Source organism: Lolium rigidum, chromosome 2 (genome assembly GCF_022539505.1).
Source record: "Lolium rigidum isolate FL_2022 chromosome 2, APGP_CSIRO_Lrig_0.1, whole genome shotgun sequence".
Lineage (NCBI taxonomy): Eukaryota > Viridiplantae > Streptophyta > Magnoliopsida > Poales > Poaceae > Lolium > Lolium rigidum.
The window spans coordinates 101418675-101437827 of NC_061509.1; the positions used below are offsets into that span (position 1 = coordinate 101418675).

Below are 19153 nucleotides of genomic sequence, written 5' to 3' on the forward strand. Positions count from 1 at the left end.
ACCACATGTGTGCCCACGTCTTGTCGCATCGGGCCCACCTAGTGCTGGGTCAGCGGACGCTTCTGATCCCCTCCCGCTCGTTGGTCCCTGCGACATCATCAATGACACACTTCGACATTTGTGGCCTCTCCATGACTAGCGGGCAATGACTGGTCATCTGCGCCGCCATCTATGGCACTCTCTAGGAGTCTAGCGCCAACATTGAAAGTTGCTGCGCCTTCCGCCCTTTTGAGGGCAGCGGCATCATCCTGCCATCGCCCACAACACGCAGCACCCTCCATGACAACCATGGGCAAGGGGATTGTGGCCATGGAGGAAGCCCAAGCACGCCCACAAGGCTGGGTCGTCGACAGACAAGCCTAAGAAGCCACACAACCGCATCCCCATCGATGTGGATGTAGCGCGGGTGCTCTACAACAATAGACCAACTGGGGGGGACCAGCTGGTGGCTCCTCAACTTTTGGAGGGTGTCGATGCCGCCGGAGCCGAGGAGGGGCTGAGAGCAGTGTCAGGAGATCGCTCGCCACAAAGGACTCCGATGTGCATGGGCCGCCCCTGCATGCCCCTGTTATGCCACTACCCATATGCCGGAAGGGCTGTCTGAGGAAGAGGCTGCCAGGCTCGTCACGGAGGCCTCACGTGCACCACCCCCTCCCACGACATGGTCGTCGTGGGATCATTGGCCCATGCATGCCCCAGTCGCTCCTTCTTCGATGGCATAACCTATGTCGTCATTGGCGTTGAACTGGCCATGGGAGCAGTATTCCACGCCTGCCCCCGGCTGCTCCTCCTCCACCATTGGTATACCCTCTTGTGGTGCCGGCACCCAATTGGCCATGGGACTTGCCGGTGATCGTGGACCTCACCTAAGAAGACAACAACGGGTAGTAGATTAGGCTAGGGTTTCGGTCCGTTTTAGTTCCAGTGTTTTCCCCCCTTTTAACTATGTAAACTAAGTTTTCTATCAACAAAAATTATCATTTTTTTACGTCAGGCCACATGGTTGCCCTGGCCCAAACAGATAAAGGTGGGGCACAACCGATTATGTCCGCTACTCGACTTAAACAGTGTCTAAAATATGCCAGGCAGCTAGAGATACACTAACTTCTTAATTTTGCTGGACCCAAAGATGAACATGTGCGAGTAGGAACAGGCGCAGACGAGACTCGAGGGTCAAGGCGCGCACTGGCACACATGGGATCTGGGTCAGAGAAAATAAGGCAAGGACCGACTACCGAGACGAGAACATTGCCCGTAGAAAATGACGACCCCAACAGACCGGCCAGTCCGCCTGTCCAAGTGCTAGGAATTCAGACGGGAAGTTGTCATGAAACCACAGCGAAGGAGCGGACTGACCCAGCTCCTTTGTTGGTCATCATTTGTTCAGGTCAAAAACCTTCACAAAGCACCCTTGGATGTAGTTTTCAGACTCGCTCGTCGACAACCATAATCTTCAGAGTTAATGATCACGAACCATTTCCCTTGAATTGTCTCAGGCACATCCCTTCCGCTTCGCCGCCTCCACCAACCTATGAATTGTATGACGGCACGCTCGAATCCCCTCTGCCTTCCGACGAAAAGGATCTGCATTTTCCTACAAAATGCAGATTTTCCCCGTACAAGACTACGAGACCAACAGACTGGTCAGTCAACCTGTCGCGGTCTGAGTCCGAGCAAATCAGACGGAAAGTTATCAATAGATTGCATAGGCTGATGGGAAATTTAGAAGTTGTGGAGAGGACTCTTTTCGACGAAGAGGCGGAGTTGACCCACGGTCCTGCTCCTGCCTGCCTGTTCGTCATCATGTTGAGGTCAAGCCTTCACAAACACACTTGGGTGTGGTTTTCAAACACCAATGTTCCCAGCTATCACGAGTACGGGAATATTGCAGCACCTCATCCACTGATTTTGTTGGGCTAGTGCGCGAATATACGTACGCGTCTGGTTTTTATCTGGGTTTTGTATACAACAGGTTTGTGGGACTGTATTTTTAGTCCTGGTAGGAACCTTGCTTGGGTCAAAAAATAAATAAACAGAAAAAATGTTGTAAGAATGTACATGGATCCTGAGTTGAAACTTACTCATGCAAATATTCGTCAGATAATACAGTCATTTACCATGTTTTCCATGATAACAAGATTCAAACTATGTTTTTTTTTTACATTCTAACTATTTGGGTAGGTTTTTGGATCATGGTCCCAGTACTGTAAGTCATGGGTGATGCCTGTTCGGGCGCAAGTTTGATGCATGTTGGAGCACTCTCCGTCAAACCACGACGGCCGAGATTTTGGGACCGACTGTGGTCACTATGAAAGATCCGCTCTAGCTTTGCCCGGTTCTCCTCAAGTGTGGCGGCACCTATCCTTTCGAGAACCTAATTAAGATGCAACATAAATTTTCAAAGTAAACATAAACAATAATATATGACATAATTGGCATCTTCCCTCTGTTTTTATTTACCTTGCGTACTGGCTTTAGTCAAAGTTAAACTTTTTAAAATGTGATCAAATACTTAGAAAAATATTACTAATATCTACCATATAAATGATACTCCGAAATCATTATAAATTATATTTCTATATTGTAAATATTGATGTTTTTTCTATATTTTTAGTTAACCTTTACTAGGTTTGGTTTTCACTGAACACAAGACAAATTAAAAACGGAGGGAATACATCGCTAAATATAAAAAACTACACCCTCCGATGCATATTATTTGTTGCTATTATGGATGTGTCTAGAATTAAAATGTGTCTAAGTACATTCATATTTGAAACAATTAATATGAATAGAAGGGAGTAGCATAATTTACCTTGTGAACTATCTTGCCCACGAGAACAAGACCGACTGCCCCTGCAAGGAGACCCATGTCACCCATCGGAACCTGCCTATGCTCGCCTGGAATCCCAACCATGTTCTGGCCTATGAGTGGCGTTTCCTGCAGCGTGTGCATGGACTCATCGAACGCTTTCTCGAGACAAGCGTGTGTTCCTCTTCTCGCCGCCACTGTCATGCGTCTGGAGCCGACTACCGGCGTGACCGCTGGAGTGTGTACTGCTCGTAGACCAGGGTATGCTGGCGTCGTGGTCCTCTTTGTCGTTTTGATCTTCTTCAAATGAAAATCATTAGGTCTCCTTTCTCTAAGCGAGCTTGTTGCAGGTGGTGACCCAAGCAAGGTTCCTACCAAGACTAAAAATACAGTCCCACAACCTGTTGTATACAAAACCCAGATCAAGACAAATAACATCTGAGAGGCGCTTCCACGAAAAAAAAATGCTTCAAACTTATTTCACAGAATATGTAAAGGATGCGTCTAGCGCTTGGAAAAGTTAGGAAAATGGCCACTAGAACTATAAAAAAAGGAAGAAAAAAAATGCAATTACAGGTAAAACTGAATGTGCTATTGCACAATGGTTCCATATGCTATTGCAAGTGCACACATGAAGGGAAACATTCGTGGCAACTGCACTTACAAGAGGATTAAAAAAATGCAATTGAAAAAAGGGGCACAAACAATACCTAAAGGACAAAAGGGGCCTCACCCCAGCACTGGCAGAAAGATCCACAAATCAACCTTTGTAATCAAACACAAACAATTCAGCCCAGAACAAACCACAACAAACAAAAACCACCAACTCTAGTCAGCAAGGGCGGATCCGAAAATATAAAATCTCTTTTACCTAGTCTAGTATTTGAGTTAATCCCACGTGTATATTAGGTGCAAACAAGTTAGACTGGCATATAATTGTGGTCAAAACTCCAAACTAGTGAAGCAACCCGTCTATTTTAGGACAATGTGAATACAATAGGGAAACTTTTAAGTTTTGCAACCCCACTGATATTATCCTAGATCTGCCACTAGCAGCCAGACTGCCAGAATCTTGACAAACCATCCAAGGGTAGAACAATCGACCGAGCGCTAAGATGAATCTTTAGCCAAGAACTAGCAAAAGCGACATATAAAACATCTAACAAAAAAATTGTAAAAAAATCTAACAAAACACGGTCAGCACTCCTTGCAAACGCTAAACTTATTTAATATCCAATTGATTCTCCCACAGACACCTACTCCCTTAACAAAATGTAGCGTTGGACACTTGGACTTGAAGGTGACAGGAAGCAACAAGGAGCATCAAAACCTGCTACACCATTTCTTGAAAAACAAAGGAAGAATCCAAACCTGCTAACCCAGGCACATTACACTAAAATTGATTTAGACATAGTCGTTGCTGCGTCCACGGAAGCTTAATTATCATGATGCAGGTAGGAAGACATAGTCGTTGCACACACAAGGCTAGCTAACAACATCCATATGGCCATATGGGATCATAAAACAGAAAAAAAAAAACGATATAATGATATGTTTTTCACGCACCTGCAACCTGTGCTGCGTTTAGGGTAGGGCAGCAGGTGCAGACCTCGGCGCAGACTTGGACGAGCGTCTCCTCCAGCGTCGGTACCCGGCAAAGGACGGCCATGATGGCGGCGAAATTAAACCCGCGTCCCTGCCAAACAAATTATTTTGACGACATGCTTATGCTTGAGCCCGATTCGTCACGGATCGGATGAACATGTTTGCATTAAGGCTTAGCATGGAACATATAAGAATCCCTACGTATTCTACAACCCAAAATTCGTGCAGCAGTATTTCGAGCGTTGAAGGTTTTCTAATTTAACTAAACTATTATTCTGAAATTTACCTGTGAACACCAGATTAGGACGATCGAGTACACACACGCCGCAAAACCTCACCACTAAACCTAGATCTGATTTACTCCCTTCGTATCTAGAAAAAAGTTACGACAGTTATTTTAGAACGGAGGAAGTAGAACGGATTAATATGCTGTCCTTGCGGCGGCTACTCTCCGTGGCAGGTATAGGGATCGATCGTCGCGGTGGGAGTAAAGTGCTCAGAAGCACGAGGAAGATCGGAATCGGAATAGATATGTAATTGCTTGCAGCTCACGTATAGTACAGTAGTTTCCTTTTTTTTCACGGTACTAGCGTATAGTATCCGAACTATGCACCCCGGTTTCCTCTTCGTGTACGTATGAGTACATGAACACCGGTACTACATCTTCACGAATCACGACCGTACACGTAGGCTTTTGTCACCACCAAACACACTCATTGTCGTCCACCAAACACACTCCCTCTCAATATACGAGGTCAACAATCACCAGTTCCTTCCCGTTTCCGTTGATTATCCTCAAGCAGACACAACCAAATCTCTAGTTCAGACGCGCCTGGTTAATTATTATACACTCATACCTAACCTGGTTTGATTGACTCAGTGTGAGTAAGGCACATGGAAAGACTATACTGTCTATACGTCAAGAAAAATAGCAATAGAAAGTACAGTACAAGACGTGAGAGCACAGTACTTAACGAAAAAAAGACATGACCATTGAACAGGTCACAGCATGCATGTGCCCAGGCCCGACTGAGACACTGAGTGCGTCGAATTCAGGCGGGAAGTCGTCCTGAAAACTGCAACAACCGCGCGTCTTGCAACAAGGTCAACGGCCGTGTGTTCTGGCCTTCAGGTCAAAGCGTTCACAAATCATGGCGTCATGGTTGGTTGGCGAGATTGCGATTCAACTGAATCACATCACCACCGAAACCTACAGCTCCAGACAGAATATTCGTGGGGTAGATATCAGACGAGGACTACCAAAAGAACATCCACCCAGTTGTGTCAATCCTTTTCTTTCCTCCAAAATGATTGCCTAGGGTAATTCCATGTTCCATCCCCCGATTCATGCAATGAAAAAGAGATCGCCGTCAAGCATTCCACTCAATCTGGATCACTACTCTTATGTTTCCAGTACAAACATTCTCCAGCTATGAGAAGCAGCCAAGCATTACAATCAATCTGGATTATACCGCACTACTCTTATGTTTCTAGTGCAGCAGCCAGATGACATGAAGTTTCGGCATCTCTCTAGTACAGCAGCCATATGGCATGAAGTTTCAGCATCTTAGGCACAATCACGTAACTTACCAAGACTGGGATAGCTTAAAAATATAGGGCTGTTATATGATGCGGTTCTAAGGACAGACATGAAAAGATCTTGCAGATCAAACGCTAGAGACTGCTAGTGTGAATAAGACTCATGATGATGGCTCTAGCAGCCCACTGCTCGCGTCGTCTTCATCATATCTGGCACGATGCTTTCGAGCAAGCAGGTACTTCTCAAACTCCTTCAGGTAATCCAGGAGCAGCACGATGGTGAAGAGAAGGAACCCACCAAAGTAGTTGCCGCCGCCACCACCCCCTCCACCCCCGCCGCCTCCTTTGCCGAAACGGAACGGAGGGAACCCACCGCTTCCATCGTCCAGTTTAGGTGCTTGAGTTTTACCTATGTCACAGGAAAGAAACTAGTAAGTTCTAGTCGATTGCCCGCTATGATGGGTAGAAAAAAGTTCTTGCAGTGTGAGAACTGCAAGAAAAAGCAGCACCTTTGGGATCAGATCTCTTGGCAGTCGCAGTTGAAGATTTGCGCTGAACACTCTGGGTTTGAGCAGCTTTGCATCTTACACTCTGCAGCAAATAGAGTTGTTAACTAAAGAATCTATACTGAAGCAGGTCATAAGCAATTGACCAAGCTGGCCCTTTCCCTTCCAATTTGGGCGTTCAGAACTGAAGAAAAGCATCACAAGTCGCCTGATACAATACATTTATATTTCACAAAGCTCTAAAATCACTAGGTAGAAAGTGAACCATGAGAGGCCTATGATCTTTTCTACTCCCAACTTCACATTTTGGACATGAAAATATCATAATATATACTCCTTCTAAATTAGATTTTAACAATCTAAAAAGAAATACTCTAATCAAATTTGAGTGTTAAGCTCTGAACGTTGTCCACTCAATTTACGAGTAGGCTGATCCAAACAGATATGGTACCATCAAATATTCTGACTTACCCTCACTGTTGCTTTATTAGTAGAAAATTCCCCTTTAAACGAGATGCAGTTAACTTGAGTTCTCTGAAATTGTGAACCTACACAAGCAGTAACATAATCATAAACATCTCAAATGACACACGTTAGGGATAAAAACAAATACTCCCTCTGACCCCATTTAATTGACACGGATTTAAACTGGACATAGCATATTTTAATGTATGGCTAGAGGGAGTACCAAATATGAAAATGCTAGGCAAGACAGCATTCAGGCCATGTTCTCATGTGATAAGACCTATAACTGCTCAGAAGCGAAATGGTGTAATCTTAATCTTTCAATACTCACTCCATTGAAGGAGGATGGAAGGGACAGATCGATACATGGGCCATTGATAGAAGATCTGAAGCTTGCTCTTCGAGATTTCGATCAGGTCAAGATCAGAGCTGTGCGCCGCACAGCTAATGTAGTGGCTGATAAGTTAGCTAAGGTAGGCTGCGGTAATAAGTTGTGTAAGACTTGGTTTAGTCAGGCGCCGGACTTTATTGTAGCTGCGCTTGCTGATGATCTGTGTGACGATGTTTAAATAAAATGCAGCCTATTCCTCTCAAAAAAAATACTCACTCCATTCCTTATCATAAGGTCTATTAGTTTTCTGGAAAGTCAAACTATACTAGCTTCGACCAACTTGCTAGAAAAAAACTATCAACTTCCATAACATCAAATCCGTACCTTAGATTTGTCATGAAGTGGTATATTTTAGTATTTTATTTATTATTTAATATAGTAGGCATTGATAGTTTTTTCAAAACACTAGGTCAAAGTTAGTGTAGTTTGACTTTTCATCAGAAAACTAATACACCGTAAAATAATGAACGCAGGGAGTACCATAGTTGTACCAAGTTTCCTGAACAAAATCATGAGGGTTGTAGAGTTGTGAAAGAGGCAATAAAAAGAATGAAACTAAGATAAGCTGGTACTGCAAACTAGCAGATAATGAAAAAAGCTTTCCAAACGTTGTAACCAAATAACTTTTCTCACAGAGAGAAGGCGAAACAATTAATGCGGGCATTGAGGAAAGGAGAGGAACACTGTGAAATCACTTAACGAAGTAGTGATTTGAGAGTGATAGACTAGTTTAAGGATAACCTTAACATAACTACCTCAATACATTAGTAATTGTTTCACTTACGAACACTACATTTTTTGTCCTACAGTTGAACAACTATTTCTGGTGGTTCTTAGAATCGCGAAAGTACCTGTTTCTATAATCTAGAATAGTAAGAAGCCAACAAGGAATCCAAAGAATAATCGGAGAAAACATATATCGACAAAATTGAGTATAAGAAAACTCATTCGCAGCCTCCGGACCTTTTGCTAAAGTAACTCAAAGGTCAAGGCTACATCAGGAAGATTGCAAAGAAAAGGAAATTGTTAGGGTCCGTTCATAATACAGAAACTTCACAGAAAATAGTTCAATCCTGGCAAGACTCAGGAAGTTCTCCATGGTTGGGGAAAATGTAAAATTACCACTTTCATTTATCTTTATGATTATTAGGTCTCATACTGGATGATGCTGGATCAGGTAAAACTTTCACACTAAGAAGAGAAACTGTCACGACATGTACACCCAAATATTAAAATACACTAGCATACAATAGTAATTAGCTAAACAGACACAACATGTAAAATAGTAGATAAGCTATGTATTTGTAAGGTGAGTCAATTTTTATCAAGTATGAATCAGACTTTGTTTTACCCATCCGTCAACATCCAATCATATGGCACACAAATCCCTCCACGGGCTCAATGATCACAAGAATTGACATAGAACTTGAACCATTCATGACTTGGTTACCTTGAATTCTCCTAGTAAAACCATTCGTGACCACGGTTCCTGGCAACAAGCCTGTGGCAAGCGATGACATGGTGTCGACAAGTCAAGACCTGCAATGCCTGAACACATGAAACCATAGTTAGACTTGACAAATGAAACAAGGTGGTGTTGGGGCTCACCAGAACTGCAGCTAAACATGGCGGAGAACACGTATCAGAGGATCTGGTGGTGTGGTGGTTATCAAATTTGTTTGGAAAAAAAAGAATTACTTTCACTCCAAGTTCCAAAATAATTGATGATGTTCACAAAATGTGACTGCCCAAGGTGTAAACAGTCTAAAGTTTCCCATCCTACAGGCTTACTCACTTTGGCACTTAACTCGCTTATTATGCTACTAGGAAGCATCACGGCGGGCCAACAGATTGAACAAAACTTCCCCGCTACCAAAAAAAAGTATTGAGCAAAACTGTTTTCGATATTTGGGGGCGGGTCGATTCGGTACGAATTCAGCACAAAACCTACGCGTAATACCAGCAGGAAGCCGCGTGATTTCTCGACCGCAGATCACGAACTAGCTGAGGCGAGAGGCGAGAGGCGAGGCCACGGCTTGCCGAATCAAACCAGAAAAAAATTGAAACACGAGAGAGGGGGGGCAGTGGTACGCACGCACGAACGAACGACGGCCGCCGCGGGAGGGAAGCGGTGATGAATTGATCTCGGCGCTGGAATCGGGAGCGCCGGCGGAGAGGAGGAGGAGGGCTTCGCGTGCGGACAATCGACGGATCGGCAGACGGGGCATCGCCTGGACGACCGGCCGTCGCAGGTGGCGGCGCGCGTGAGCAAGCGTCTGGGCCGGGCCACGGTTTACTGGATTTTCTGGGCCTTCTGGGCCACAATTTGAGGCCCACTACGCGTGGCCGGCAGCCCAGTAGGTCATCATCTGCGGCTAAACCCCAGACCTCTCCGTAATCCTCTCCTCCCTGGCTGCGCACCTTCGCCTGCAAAAAATGGCGATCTCGGCCGTCGGCGCCCGATCTAGGGCCGTAGCGCGTGTCCTCTCCTCCTCCCTCCTTGGCCGCGCCGGCGTCCTCCCCACCGCCCGCCGCGCCTCCTGCATCAACAGGTAAAGGTCCCGCAACGCGTCCGCTTCCGTCCACCATGCGAGCCCCCTTCTGACCCCGTGCTCTCGTGGCAGGTTGCCCCTGGTGTCCGGGACGTTGCTCTCCGCGCTCCCTCTTCACAGCGCCATCGCGTCCGCGCGGTTACGCTCCGCGATCGCCCCCGAGTCCCAGAGCTGGGGGTTGGTCCCCCAAGGTGCGCCTCTCTGCTCTGCTCTGCTCTGCTTTGCGCCTGTTTGGATTGGAATGGATTGCGTTGGTGGGTTTTAGTACAGTGCTCCTATCTAGATTGTGGGTAGACACTGTAAGGCACCGTAGCTGTGGAGGGGTTGAATTTCCAAGGAGCAGTGATGAACTGCATCTGCATGTGTACTACTACTCGCTGCTCCCGTTGTTCATATGGTTATGGTGTACCTGGAAAAGGAGAAATTAGTTATTGTTCACCACGTTCTCTTGTTCTTCAAGATTGCTACTAGGGTTAAAACTGCTACATGTCGAAATTAGATTATATGATCTGTATCCTAGCTCTGTAGGCAATTGTTATGTTCTCATTCCTCGAAAAGAAATGCTATGTTCTTTACACGAAGCTCTTTAGTTTTAAGATAATGGTGAAGCGGTTACAATCATCGCAGTTAAATGATTGGGATTCCCAGTCTCTTAGAAACTCCCCTTAGCAAAGCTTGGAACCTTTTCCGATTTGTTGGAAGTGTCGGTCTCTTTTGATACCCTTCATGGGAGATGGTTATTGGCTTGTTAGGTTTTTTTGGTGTTGTGCAAGTAGATAGAGTGAATGAAGAAAATGACTGCAGTGTGCACTTAGTTTCACGGTTGGTTAAATTTGGGTCGACATGAGATTATAATATGTAATTATCCATCCAAAAGAAAACGTACAGGAATGGAGCAATGATGCTTGTAGATATGACTTACCAATGAAGTTAGCTGATTTCTGAGACATTAGCACTTCTGTTAATAGTATTAACCTTAACGCCAATCCTTTGTCCTAATCTTGCTTGAGACATTAGCTAATTTCTCAGTAAAATTATATTATATATATGTTTTCTTTTGTGCTTTACTGGTTGGATTAACAAAATACGTGTATGTTGTTTGGCACCTTCAACCTTGCTTTCCACAACAAATAAACTGCACCACTACATTGTACCTGAAGAATATTTTTGTCTTGTGTTGTGCAGGAAACTGCATGCCTTTATGAAAGCACACCATTTCCCCACTTGATGTTGTAACCATCCAAACATTTGGCAACCTTTTGAATTATCGTAATGTTAGACCGTGGTTGAGCTTACGAGAAGCTGTCTTCCTATGAATCTAGGAATGAGGGTGCATCAAGCTATCTTGCAGTGATGTTAACAGATAAATGGATAAATCTGTGGATTATTTTCTGTGCTATATCGCACTGTTTAATGTCATGCTCACGTGATCGCGTATTGCGGTCAATGCTATCCAGAGTAACATTGAATTATGTCATCTTCCTTGAAGTGTCTCTTTGGTTATTTTTAAATTGAAAGCATCTTCTTGTGCTCAACTAGTTCAGCAAGTGTTTCAAAAAAAAAACTAGTTCAGCAAGTTATTTCATGTAAGCAATAGATGTTTCCAAAGCGGTAAGTGGAACGCCCCACACTTGTCTTTTCTTCTCTTTACCATTTGGTTGACTATAGGCTTCTGGCCATAAGAGTACCAAAATGGTAGAAAATAGTTGCCCATTGAAACATCCATTTTGTTTAGTGTAAGTCGGGTTGTGCAGAAACTGTCTTTTATTTTGTTCAAGGATTCTTGCTCAATCCTTCTGTGTGCCTTTGCTCAGTATTCATTGTGCTCAATCTGACTTTGGAGACGTCAGGCGTGTCTTGTTATACGCATGTTGTATGATATGGTTAGATACTGGGTCTAAATTGAGCAGCCTCATTGTCTATGCTCAGAAGTTTCATGCTGCATTGGACAAGCAGTCGCCTTCTCTTTACGGGTCTGCTTTTGTAAATTCTTTGTGCCTCCGCGCTTGCTGTGTAAATTAGTAATATGGACAAAATGCATACGAGTTTTTTATAACTTTTTAATGCATGTATGCACAACATTAAAATACTATGCGAAAAGCTTAAATGTACTTTAATCCATGGTGACCAGATCTCATCAATTCAGCATTGCCGGTTGCGAATCCGACTCGTTCAAGCCCTAGAGGTGGTAGAGAAGGTGACCCGAACCCATTCCCGCTAGTCCCTCATGTTCCTGAGCTGAAGTCGACCTTGATTTCGAGGTGGCCATTAATGGGTGTGAGATTCCAAGAGGGAGAGGAGGGCAGATGAACAACCACTAATGACTCCCTTTTATTTAATCTAAAACAATTTTATTTACTGTGGCATTCTCATTTCTTACAGTCTAAAATAAATTTTTATTTGCTGTTGAGAAGATGGGATGAACTACCATTACTAACTCCATTTTAACTATATGGATTTTGACAAATACTCCCTCTGTTCCATGTCAGTTGGCGCAGATCTGAATGCATCTATACACAAAATAAAATGTGTCTGGATACATTCAAATCAACGACAACAATAAGTTCAAATATGGAGGGAGTAAAATATAAGTTGTACGCCACATTTAGTAATATACACTACTTTTTTAACACATATACACTATCTAAAATAAGGTCAAATTACTCATACTTAACTATTCAAAATTTATGGTCAAAGTTAAATTCGGATAGGAGATTTACCAATCTGGATTCTGGAGGGAGAGAATACCAGATACTATTTGAAAACTCATCGGTGGTCTTAGCACCAGTGAGCCCTTCTTTTTGAAAAAATTATAACATGCATTTTTAAGTCTCCAAATAATCTGTAAAAAGTATATATAGCTAGATATGTACATACAGATTATACGATATAAATTTATTTTAAAAATATGTTGTATTTTGGAAACTAAAAATGACAAATTTCTGATAAATCCTACACTCTCTGAGAATTTTTTTTTCTTTCCATAAACAAAACCAGTTTTCTACCAAAACTTCCCACGGATAAATGAACCATGTATATGTATTCCTGCATTTATTTTGGTATTTTTTTTAAATTTCAAAATACAAATTTCATTTTTTTCAAAAGAAGGGCACATTTCAAATGCGTGCACAATACTGTCACCTTATCGCTGCTCCGCCCTAGCCTCCTTTCAAAAAGCCCCCGTGTCCACACGCTTCCCCTCCCTCCCGCTCTCATGGCAGCGAGCCATGGCGTATCTCCTCACACCTCACCCTCTCCCCACCCGCCTCGCCGCAGCCTCCTCGTCCTCTGTCTCCCTCAAGCGAGTCCTTCCTCCACTTGCATGCCATGCCCGCAACCTGTTCGACGTATTACCCCAAAGCGACGGTAACTCGGACGTCGTTGCAAACGGCAACCCCCCAAGAACCGAGAAAGGTGGAGCAGGCTCGGTCAGCGTCCCACGTACAATGGCTCAGGGTGGAGTGACACGGGAGGCAAGCCTGTCTGCGAGTCAGGGAAGGAACTGTGCGGCAAGGCGCTGGATAAGAAGGAGTGACAGGCTTGTGCTCGGAGAAAGCCCGGAGGGAGGAGTTGTACAGAAGGGTTGGACGGGAGGACATGGAAGTACCGGTGGATCTGAAGGGCGCGGGCGGGGCAGACGCTGGATGAGAGGGGGAATGCGGGTGCAGGAACCCGTGAAGGCTGTAAATTTGGCAACAAGTGGTGAAGATAGAGGAGTAGGAAATGTGAGTAAGAGGGGGAAGCGGTCGAAGGGCGGTGAGCGCGGAGTCAAGCTGAGAGTTGAGCTGGACATGTGCTCAAAGAGAGGAGATGTTATGGGAGCGATCGACCTGTATGATTCTGCGGTGAAGGAGGGGGTCAGGATGGGGCAGCACCATTACAATGTGCTGCTTTACCTGTGCTCTTCTGCCGCCCTTGGAACTGTGCAACCGGCAAAAAGTGGCACCAAGTTAGATTCTGCATCGGCTGAAAGCTCGGGTTATTCAGAGGACAACAATATGCATGAAGACCATGTTCATGATCAGGAGAGAAATAAGTTCAATTTGTTCCGTTTGGAGGAAACAACTAGCGGCATACCAATAAGTGATGAGATCAAAGAGTATGCACGGACTCGAGGGTTTGAGATATTTGACAAAATGCGCTCGGAGAAACAGAGGGTTCTGATGAGTGAGGCTGCGTTGACTGCAGTTGCCCGTATGGCGATGTCCATGGGGAACGGTGACATGGCCTTTGAAACTGTCAAACAAATGAAAGAGCTGGGTATAGCACCAAAGTTGCGCTCATATGGCCCTGCATTAACAGCATTTTGCAGCAGCGGCGATGTTGATAAGGCATTTGAAGTAGAGGCCCATATGTTGGAGTCTGGGGTCATACCTGAAGAGCCTGAATTGGGGATGCTTCTTAGTGCTTCTGTGGTCGCCAGGCAAGGTGATAGGGTCTATTATTTGCTGCATAAGTTCAGGACTACTGTAAGACAGGTATCTCAATCTACAGCCAAATTGTTAGAGGCTTGGTTTAGTAGCTCAACAGCATCCAAAGTGGGGAAGAGAAAGTGGGATAGCTCTGTTTTAGCAGAAGCAATTGAAAATAATGGAGGGGGTTGGCATGGTTTGGGTTGGTTAGGGAGGGGAAAATGGATCATAACACGCTCCCACATTGACAAGAATGGTGTCTGCCTTGCTTGTGGAGAAAAGTTGGCTATTATAGACCTTGATCCAAAAGAGACAGAGGATTTTGCCACAATGGTGGCAAAACTAGCTCTCAAGAGAGTGAAGAACTCAAACTTTGAGAAATTTCAGGTAATACCTTTGATTGCCATTTCGTTCGCTTTTTAACTATGTAGATACATATGTGTTACCACTTACCACCAATATGATACAGAATTGATAACACCACATACATGCATGCTAAATAATCATGTGTTGCGAACTTACGATGGATAAAACAAACTAGACTAAGCAATAGGTCGGACCACCGGTGACGCCAATCTGATCCTGCAACAGCCTCATTGTTGCATCTTACATATTATTGGTTTTTTCAAGTAATTTGATTCCTACTTTGGTGGCAAACATAACAACAATCTCAAACGCTTGCAGCAGATCCAACTGATCACATCAAGAGGGGAGAAGTAGAGTAGGTGAATGGAATGCCATAAGTTCATGACCGATTGACATCCTTCTAGGGGTACAGCGAAATAGTTTTCAATTCAAAGATAAATCCGCATTGCGTGTGAAGTAAATATCCAACAATAACAAAATTCCAGCATGCGCAACCTTATTGTAACTTCTATCTTGTAGTTCTCCATCTTGTTTTGCTTTTTACAACGAAATGTGGAAATAGATTTGCAAATATTCTCATTCGCAAAAAAAAAAAGATTTGCAAATATTCTGTAATATCTTAATTCTGCACCGAATGATTTTTTTCTGTAGACCTGCCAAATGCTACATTTAAATAAAAAATCTTAAAATCGAAACTAGTTTGACACTTTTAAAACTAGTGTTAGCACTGTTTGTACCTGATACATTGGAAGTAAGCATGCTTCTTGCTTATCCACCCAAGCTTCCATATAATAGCTGCGCTATAATGGAGCCCAGCATATATGGTGCTGCTTCTCATTAAGTATATATCTTACCGTTTGCACCTTATTTTTCTTATTCAGAAATGGCTGGAAAAGCATGGCCCTTTTGATGCAGTTATGGATGCTGCCAATGTTGGTCTTAGCCAGAGTCATCTTTCCTTGAGTAAGGCGAGTATGTTGCAACACATCTTCTTCTATTTGGGCTAGTTTAAGAAAAGTAACTCACTCATCAGTTCACTAGCAGGTCAGTGCTATTGCTGATGCCACACAGAAAAGGTTTCCATCAAGAAAGTGGCCTTTGATAGTTGTGCATAACAGACATCTCGCTGGAAAGCACATGAAAAACCCTGCTAATCAGAAGTTGGTTCAAAAGTGGAAGCAAGCAAATGCTGTATATGAAACCCCCACTGGCTCAAACGATGATTGGTAAGCGCTTTTGAGATGCCTCTAGGAACGTCTACAATAACTTTCCTCTGAAGGTAGAAATTAGCTCCTTCAAGAAGCTCAGTTTGCTTTATTGATGTCTAGTTTTATTATCTGTTTTGAGTTATCAATGTTTTGAACATTAATCTAAACGAAAAGAACTTGTTTGTGATAAACCATTAACCGTGTAATGTAGTGCTCTTTGTTCCTTACCGAGTGGTTGTCGTCTTGGTTCTACATGGCCAAAGTATTCAAAATTCTCGCTTTTGCCGGTTACCTTGGTGCTATCCATAAAATATTTGTTATGGTATATCCTGCTCTTGTGAAGTAAGTAAATTAGTTTTTTGCGAATATGTGTAAGTAATATTGTGGGAATGTAGTTCAGGTACTGGTTGTTTGCTGCTATCAGATGGAAATGCTTGATGATTACAAATGATGAAATGAGAGACCACACATTTCAGCTCCTGGAGAAAGACTTTTTCCCCAAATGGAAGGAAAGGCATCAGGTTTGGACCATGTATTTAATAGAAAAGTGTTTTATTTATGAATAGTCTAGGCTAATTCTACTTTTCCTCTGTCAATTATGATGTTGATACTTTTTAGCATGGATCTAGCAAAACTAACAAGCTACGTTATGGGAAAATAAAACACTTCCATCTGAATGTTTGAACATGTTGAAGATAAAGACGAATGCGACTGTAACAACTTGAGGTGACATGTACTCAAACATCTAAAGAAACTAGATGGCCATGGAATTGGTATAACATGTATTTGCATGTACATGCTATATGTTAAAAAAATACATATACAAAGAAATATGTTCCGCACGAGGTTTCAGAGCCAAACTCTGTAGCACATTAGCACTTGATATTTTCATTAACACACACTATCTTTTTCCGTAATCATTACTTATTAAAGAACATTAACAGATATGACAAAATAAAGTGCTTGCTCATTCACAGTGTCATCTTTACTAACAGGTACACTTCACTTTTGGGGACAACTGTGTTACATTTCAAATGCCACCTCCTTGCTCGGTTGTGATTCAGGTTTGAATTTAGCTATTTAGCCATCGACTGAAGAATTAAGTGAACCAATTCCTCTACTTGAAGCACCATACTGTAGTTATTTGATTCGTTGATTGATTTATATCATAATTTCTCAAGATGGTTAAGGAGAATCTAGGAAGATCATCATTGCTGTATGATCTCAGATACCGAGATACCATCGTTTAGCATTGATAAAAGGCTCGTATTGAATGGGTCTTTTAGGTAGTACATCTGTAACATCTGTAGTTCTAGCTTCAACCTTTAGCTTGCAATAATTAATCAGGCATATATTGTTCAGGAATTCGTTAACTGGTAATGGCTCGCTCGGCCACTGAATAGCGATTAGTCGGCCAATTCGCCAGTTAATCGGCCGATTAATCGGGTAATCAGCATTTATCGGCTACTCAGTGAGCCACTGAGTAGCGATTAACTGGCCATTTAATCGGTGATTTGACCGAATTCTTGAACAATTTTATGCACAGACAGGATTTTCTTTTGTTTTCAATGCTTCAATCAGATTCATGTAGCTCATTGTTCTCTATCTGGTCAGACTTTGTAATTGTTCTGCCATTACCCCTAAATCCCAGGAATCGGAGAAAGGCCATTGGCATATCCCTGTCACCAAGGAAGGTTCGCCAGATGGAGAACAGACCTGGTTATGCATGACACGCCGTAATCACATGCATAATATAATGAATCAGGAGTTGATTCAAAACTTCTGAATGAAGCATGATGTCAGCTAAATGTTGACCATTCTTTTCTGAAGTATGAGGTTAGTATCTCATTTGGTCTCTATTTATCTACTATCTGTGCATAGAATTGTACGGCAGTTTTTGGATCCTAAGCTTGAGGGTAACTAGATATGGGACCAACCATAATATATTTTCAGGATAACAGATGAACCATGTTATCTGGCTAAGTTAGTTATTTTTCCCTATATAAGCAATGTTGTTGATGATTGCCTTCTGCTTGAAACAGGATCTCTTCTCAAAGGCAGCATTTCTTCTACTCTTTTCATTTGGCACCGCTAAACAAGTGACTCTCCCACATGATAGGAAAAGGACTAAAATTTGTTGTTATAATGTAGTTTAAAGTTGTAAGATTAATAGGGTTAGTTTTAATTCCATCTGTAGGTATATATATGGCTTGGTTTGTCTCACCATGTTTGTCCGTTTTCTTGGGAACTGTCATTTCGCTACATTTGTTCCTTAAGATTTTAGCTACTGCAACTATCAATTCCTTCTCTTTTATCAACTCTTTTGGGGAATCTCTCTTATTGACATCAGCATAATAGTATTGTGTTTTCTGTTCAAACATGTTATACTCCCTCCGTACCATGAAACATGTCTTTGATTTGTCTAAATTTAGATGTTTCGTGGGACGGAGGAAGTACATTTCCATTATAGCAAACTAAGCTAGCCTACAAAGCTAAGCATTTATAGTAAGTATTAAATTGCGTCGCATAATACTAAGAGAAAAACACCCCATGTAGCTTAAAAGATGCAACTCGACGAGATAGAAACAGGCAAAGTCACCCTCGTCCTATCAGATTGGCAAGAGGGTGCAGAGAATATCAAGATGAAATATGAACTGCTAATATCCCTCTTGCTAGAAAGCTATAGTAAAATGGAACGGGATATACTGGAAACTCTTGGTCACTGCCTGATTTTTGTACAGATAGATGTCGATGACACTAAAACTGATAGCTGCACTACTTTCTAAAAAGGGAAATTATATCAATAATCCATCTGCCATTGTACAAAAAGTGGCAAAAGGAATTATTAACTGTGAGGTGGAGCTTCTGCTGGTAGCAAATGAAGCACAATCAATCATCTCCTCAACCATTCTTCTTACAAGCCACCAACTTTCCCAGCTGCAGGTTTGGTCTGCTTCAGTTTGGCGATACTAAGAAGATCACCAAATAGCGAGTCTTCGGGTCTGCTTGATTTATTCTGCTGCTTCAGAGAAAAGGGCGTCGCTGCTCCATTCGAAGTACCATCTTGAACAGAAAGCCCATTCATTCTCTGGGAAAGTTCATTCGCACTGGTATACGCGTATGCGGCATTCGGGATATAGTAGCCTCCAGATTGCTGCCCATACCCATAACCGGCCATTTGAACAGCATATAACTGTTGATGGTTCATCCCATAAAACTGTCCACCAGCCATCGGTTGAGAATACATGCCCATTCCTTGGTTAATTTGCATTGAATGATACATGCCCCCATGTTGCATGT

At 42.9% G+C, this 19153-nt stretch overlaps 3 protein-coding genes and 1 long non-coding RNA gene across 9 annotated transcripts; 3 read left to right on the forward strand and 1 right to left on the reverse strand.

The window, feature by feature from the left end:
• Positions 1-6015: 6015 nt before the first annotated feature.
• LOC124689990 (protein FERTILITY RESTORER RF2, mitochondrial-like) lies at positions 6016-8835 on the reverse strand. The gene is made up of 4 exons (XM_047223439.1): positions 8766-8835; positions 6931-7007; positions 6463-6544; positions 6016-6362 (listed from the first exon to the last, which is right to left on the reverse strand). The coding sequence occupies exons 1-4, from the start codon at positions 8833-8835 to the stop codon at positions 6115-6117; spliced, it is 477 nt and encodes a 158-aa protein (XP_047079395.1). The 3' UTR covers positions 6016-6114.
• Positions 8836-9751: 916 nt separating this feature from the next.
• Positions 9752-11321, forward strand: LOC124687012. The gene is made up of 3 exons (XM_047220868.1): positions 9752-9867; positions 9940-10058; positions 11053-11321. Exons 1-3 carry the CDS (start codon positions 9752-9754, stop codon positions 11070-11072), a joined length of 255 nt encoding a protein of 84 aa, XP_047076824.1. The 3' UTR covers positions 11073-11321.
• Positions 11322-13042: 1721 nt separating this feature from the next.
• On the forward strand, positions 13043-17648 carry LOC124692152 (proteinaceous RNase P 1, chloroplastic/mitochondrial-like). 6 transcript variants are annotated; one of them, XM_047225459.1, is made up of 6 exons: positions 13049-14666; positions 15527-15613; positions 15690-15871; positions 16254-16374; positions 16849-16917; positions 17505-17648. In XM_047225459.1, exons 1-6 carry the CDS (start codon positions 13095-13097, stop codon positions 17637-17639), a joined length of 2166 nt encoding a protein of 721 aa, XP_047081415.1. In that variant the 5' UTR covers positions 13049-13094; the 3' UTR covers positions 17640-17648. The 6 variants fall into 6 exon arrangements, 4 of the variants coding, with proteins under 4 accessions (XP_047081418.1, XP_047081417.1, XP_047081416.1 ...); XR_006999357.1 differs by lacking the exon at positions 16849-16917 and having other exon boundaries at positions 13044-14666; positions 16249-16374; positions 17505-17618; XR_006999356.1 differs by lacking the exon at positions 17505-17648 and having other exon boundaries at positions 13044-14666; positions 16249-16374.
• A 7-nt stretch (positions 17649-17655) lies between these two features.
• LOC124692154 lies at positions 17656-18208 on the forward strand. Its single transcript, XR_006999358.1, has 2 exons — positions 17656-17689; positions 17896-18208. It is a non-coding gene; the product is annotated as an uncharacterized LOC124692154 (long non-coding RNA).
• The last annotated feature ends 945 nt before the right edge of the window (positions 18209-19153 follow it).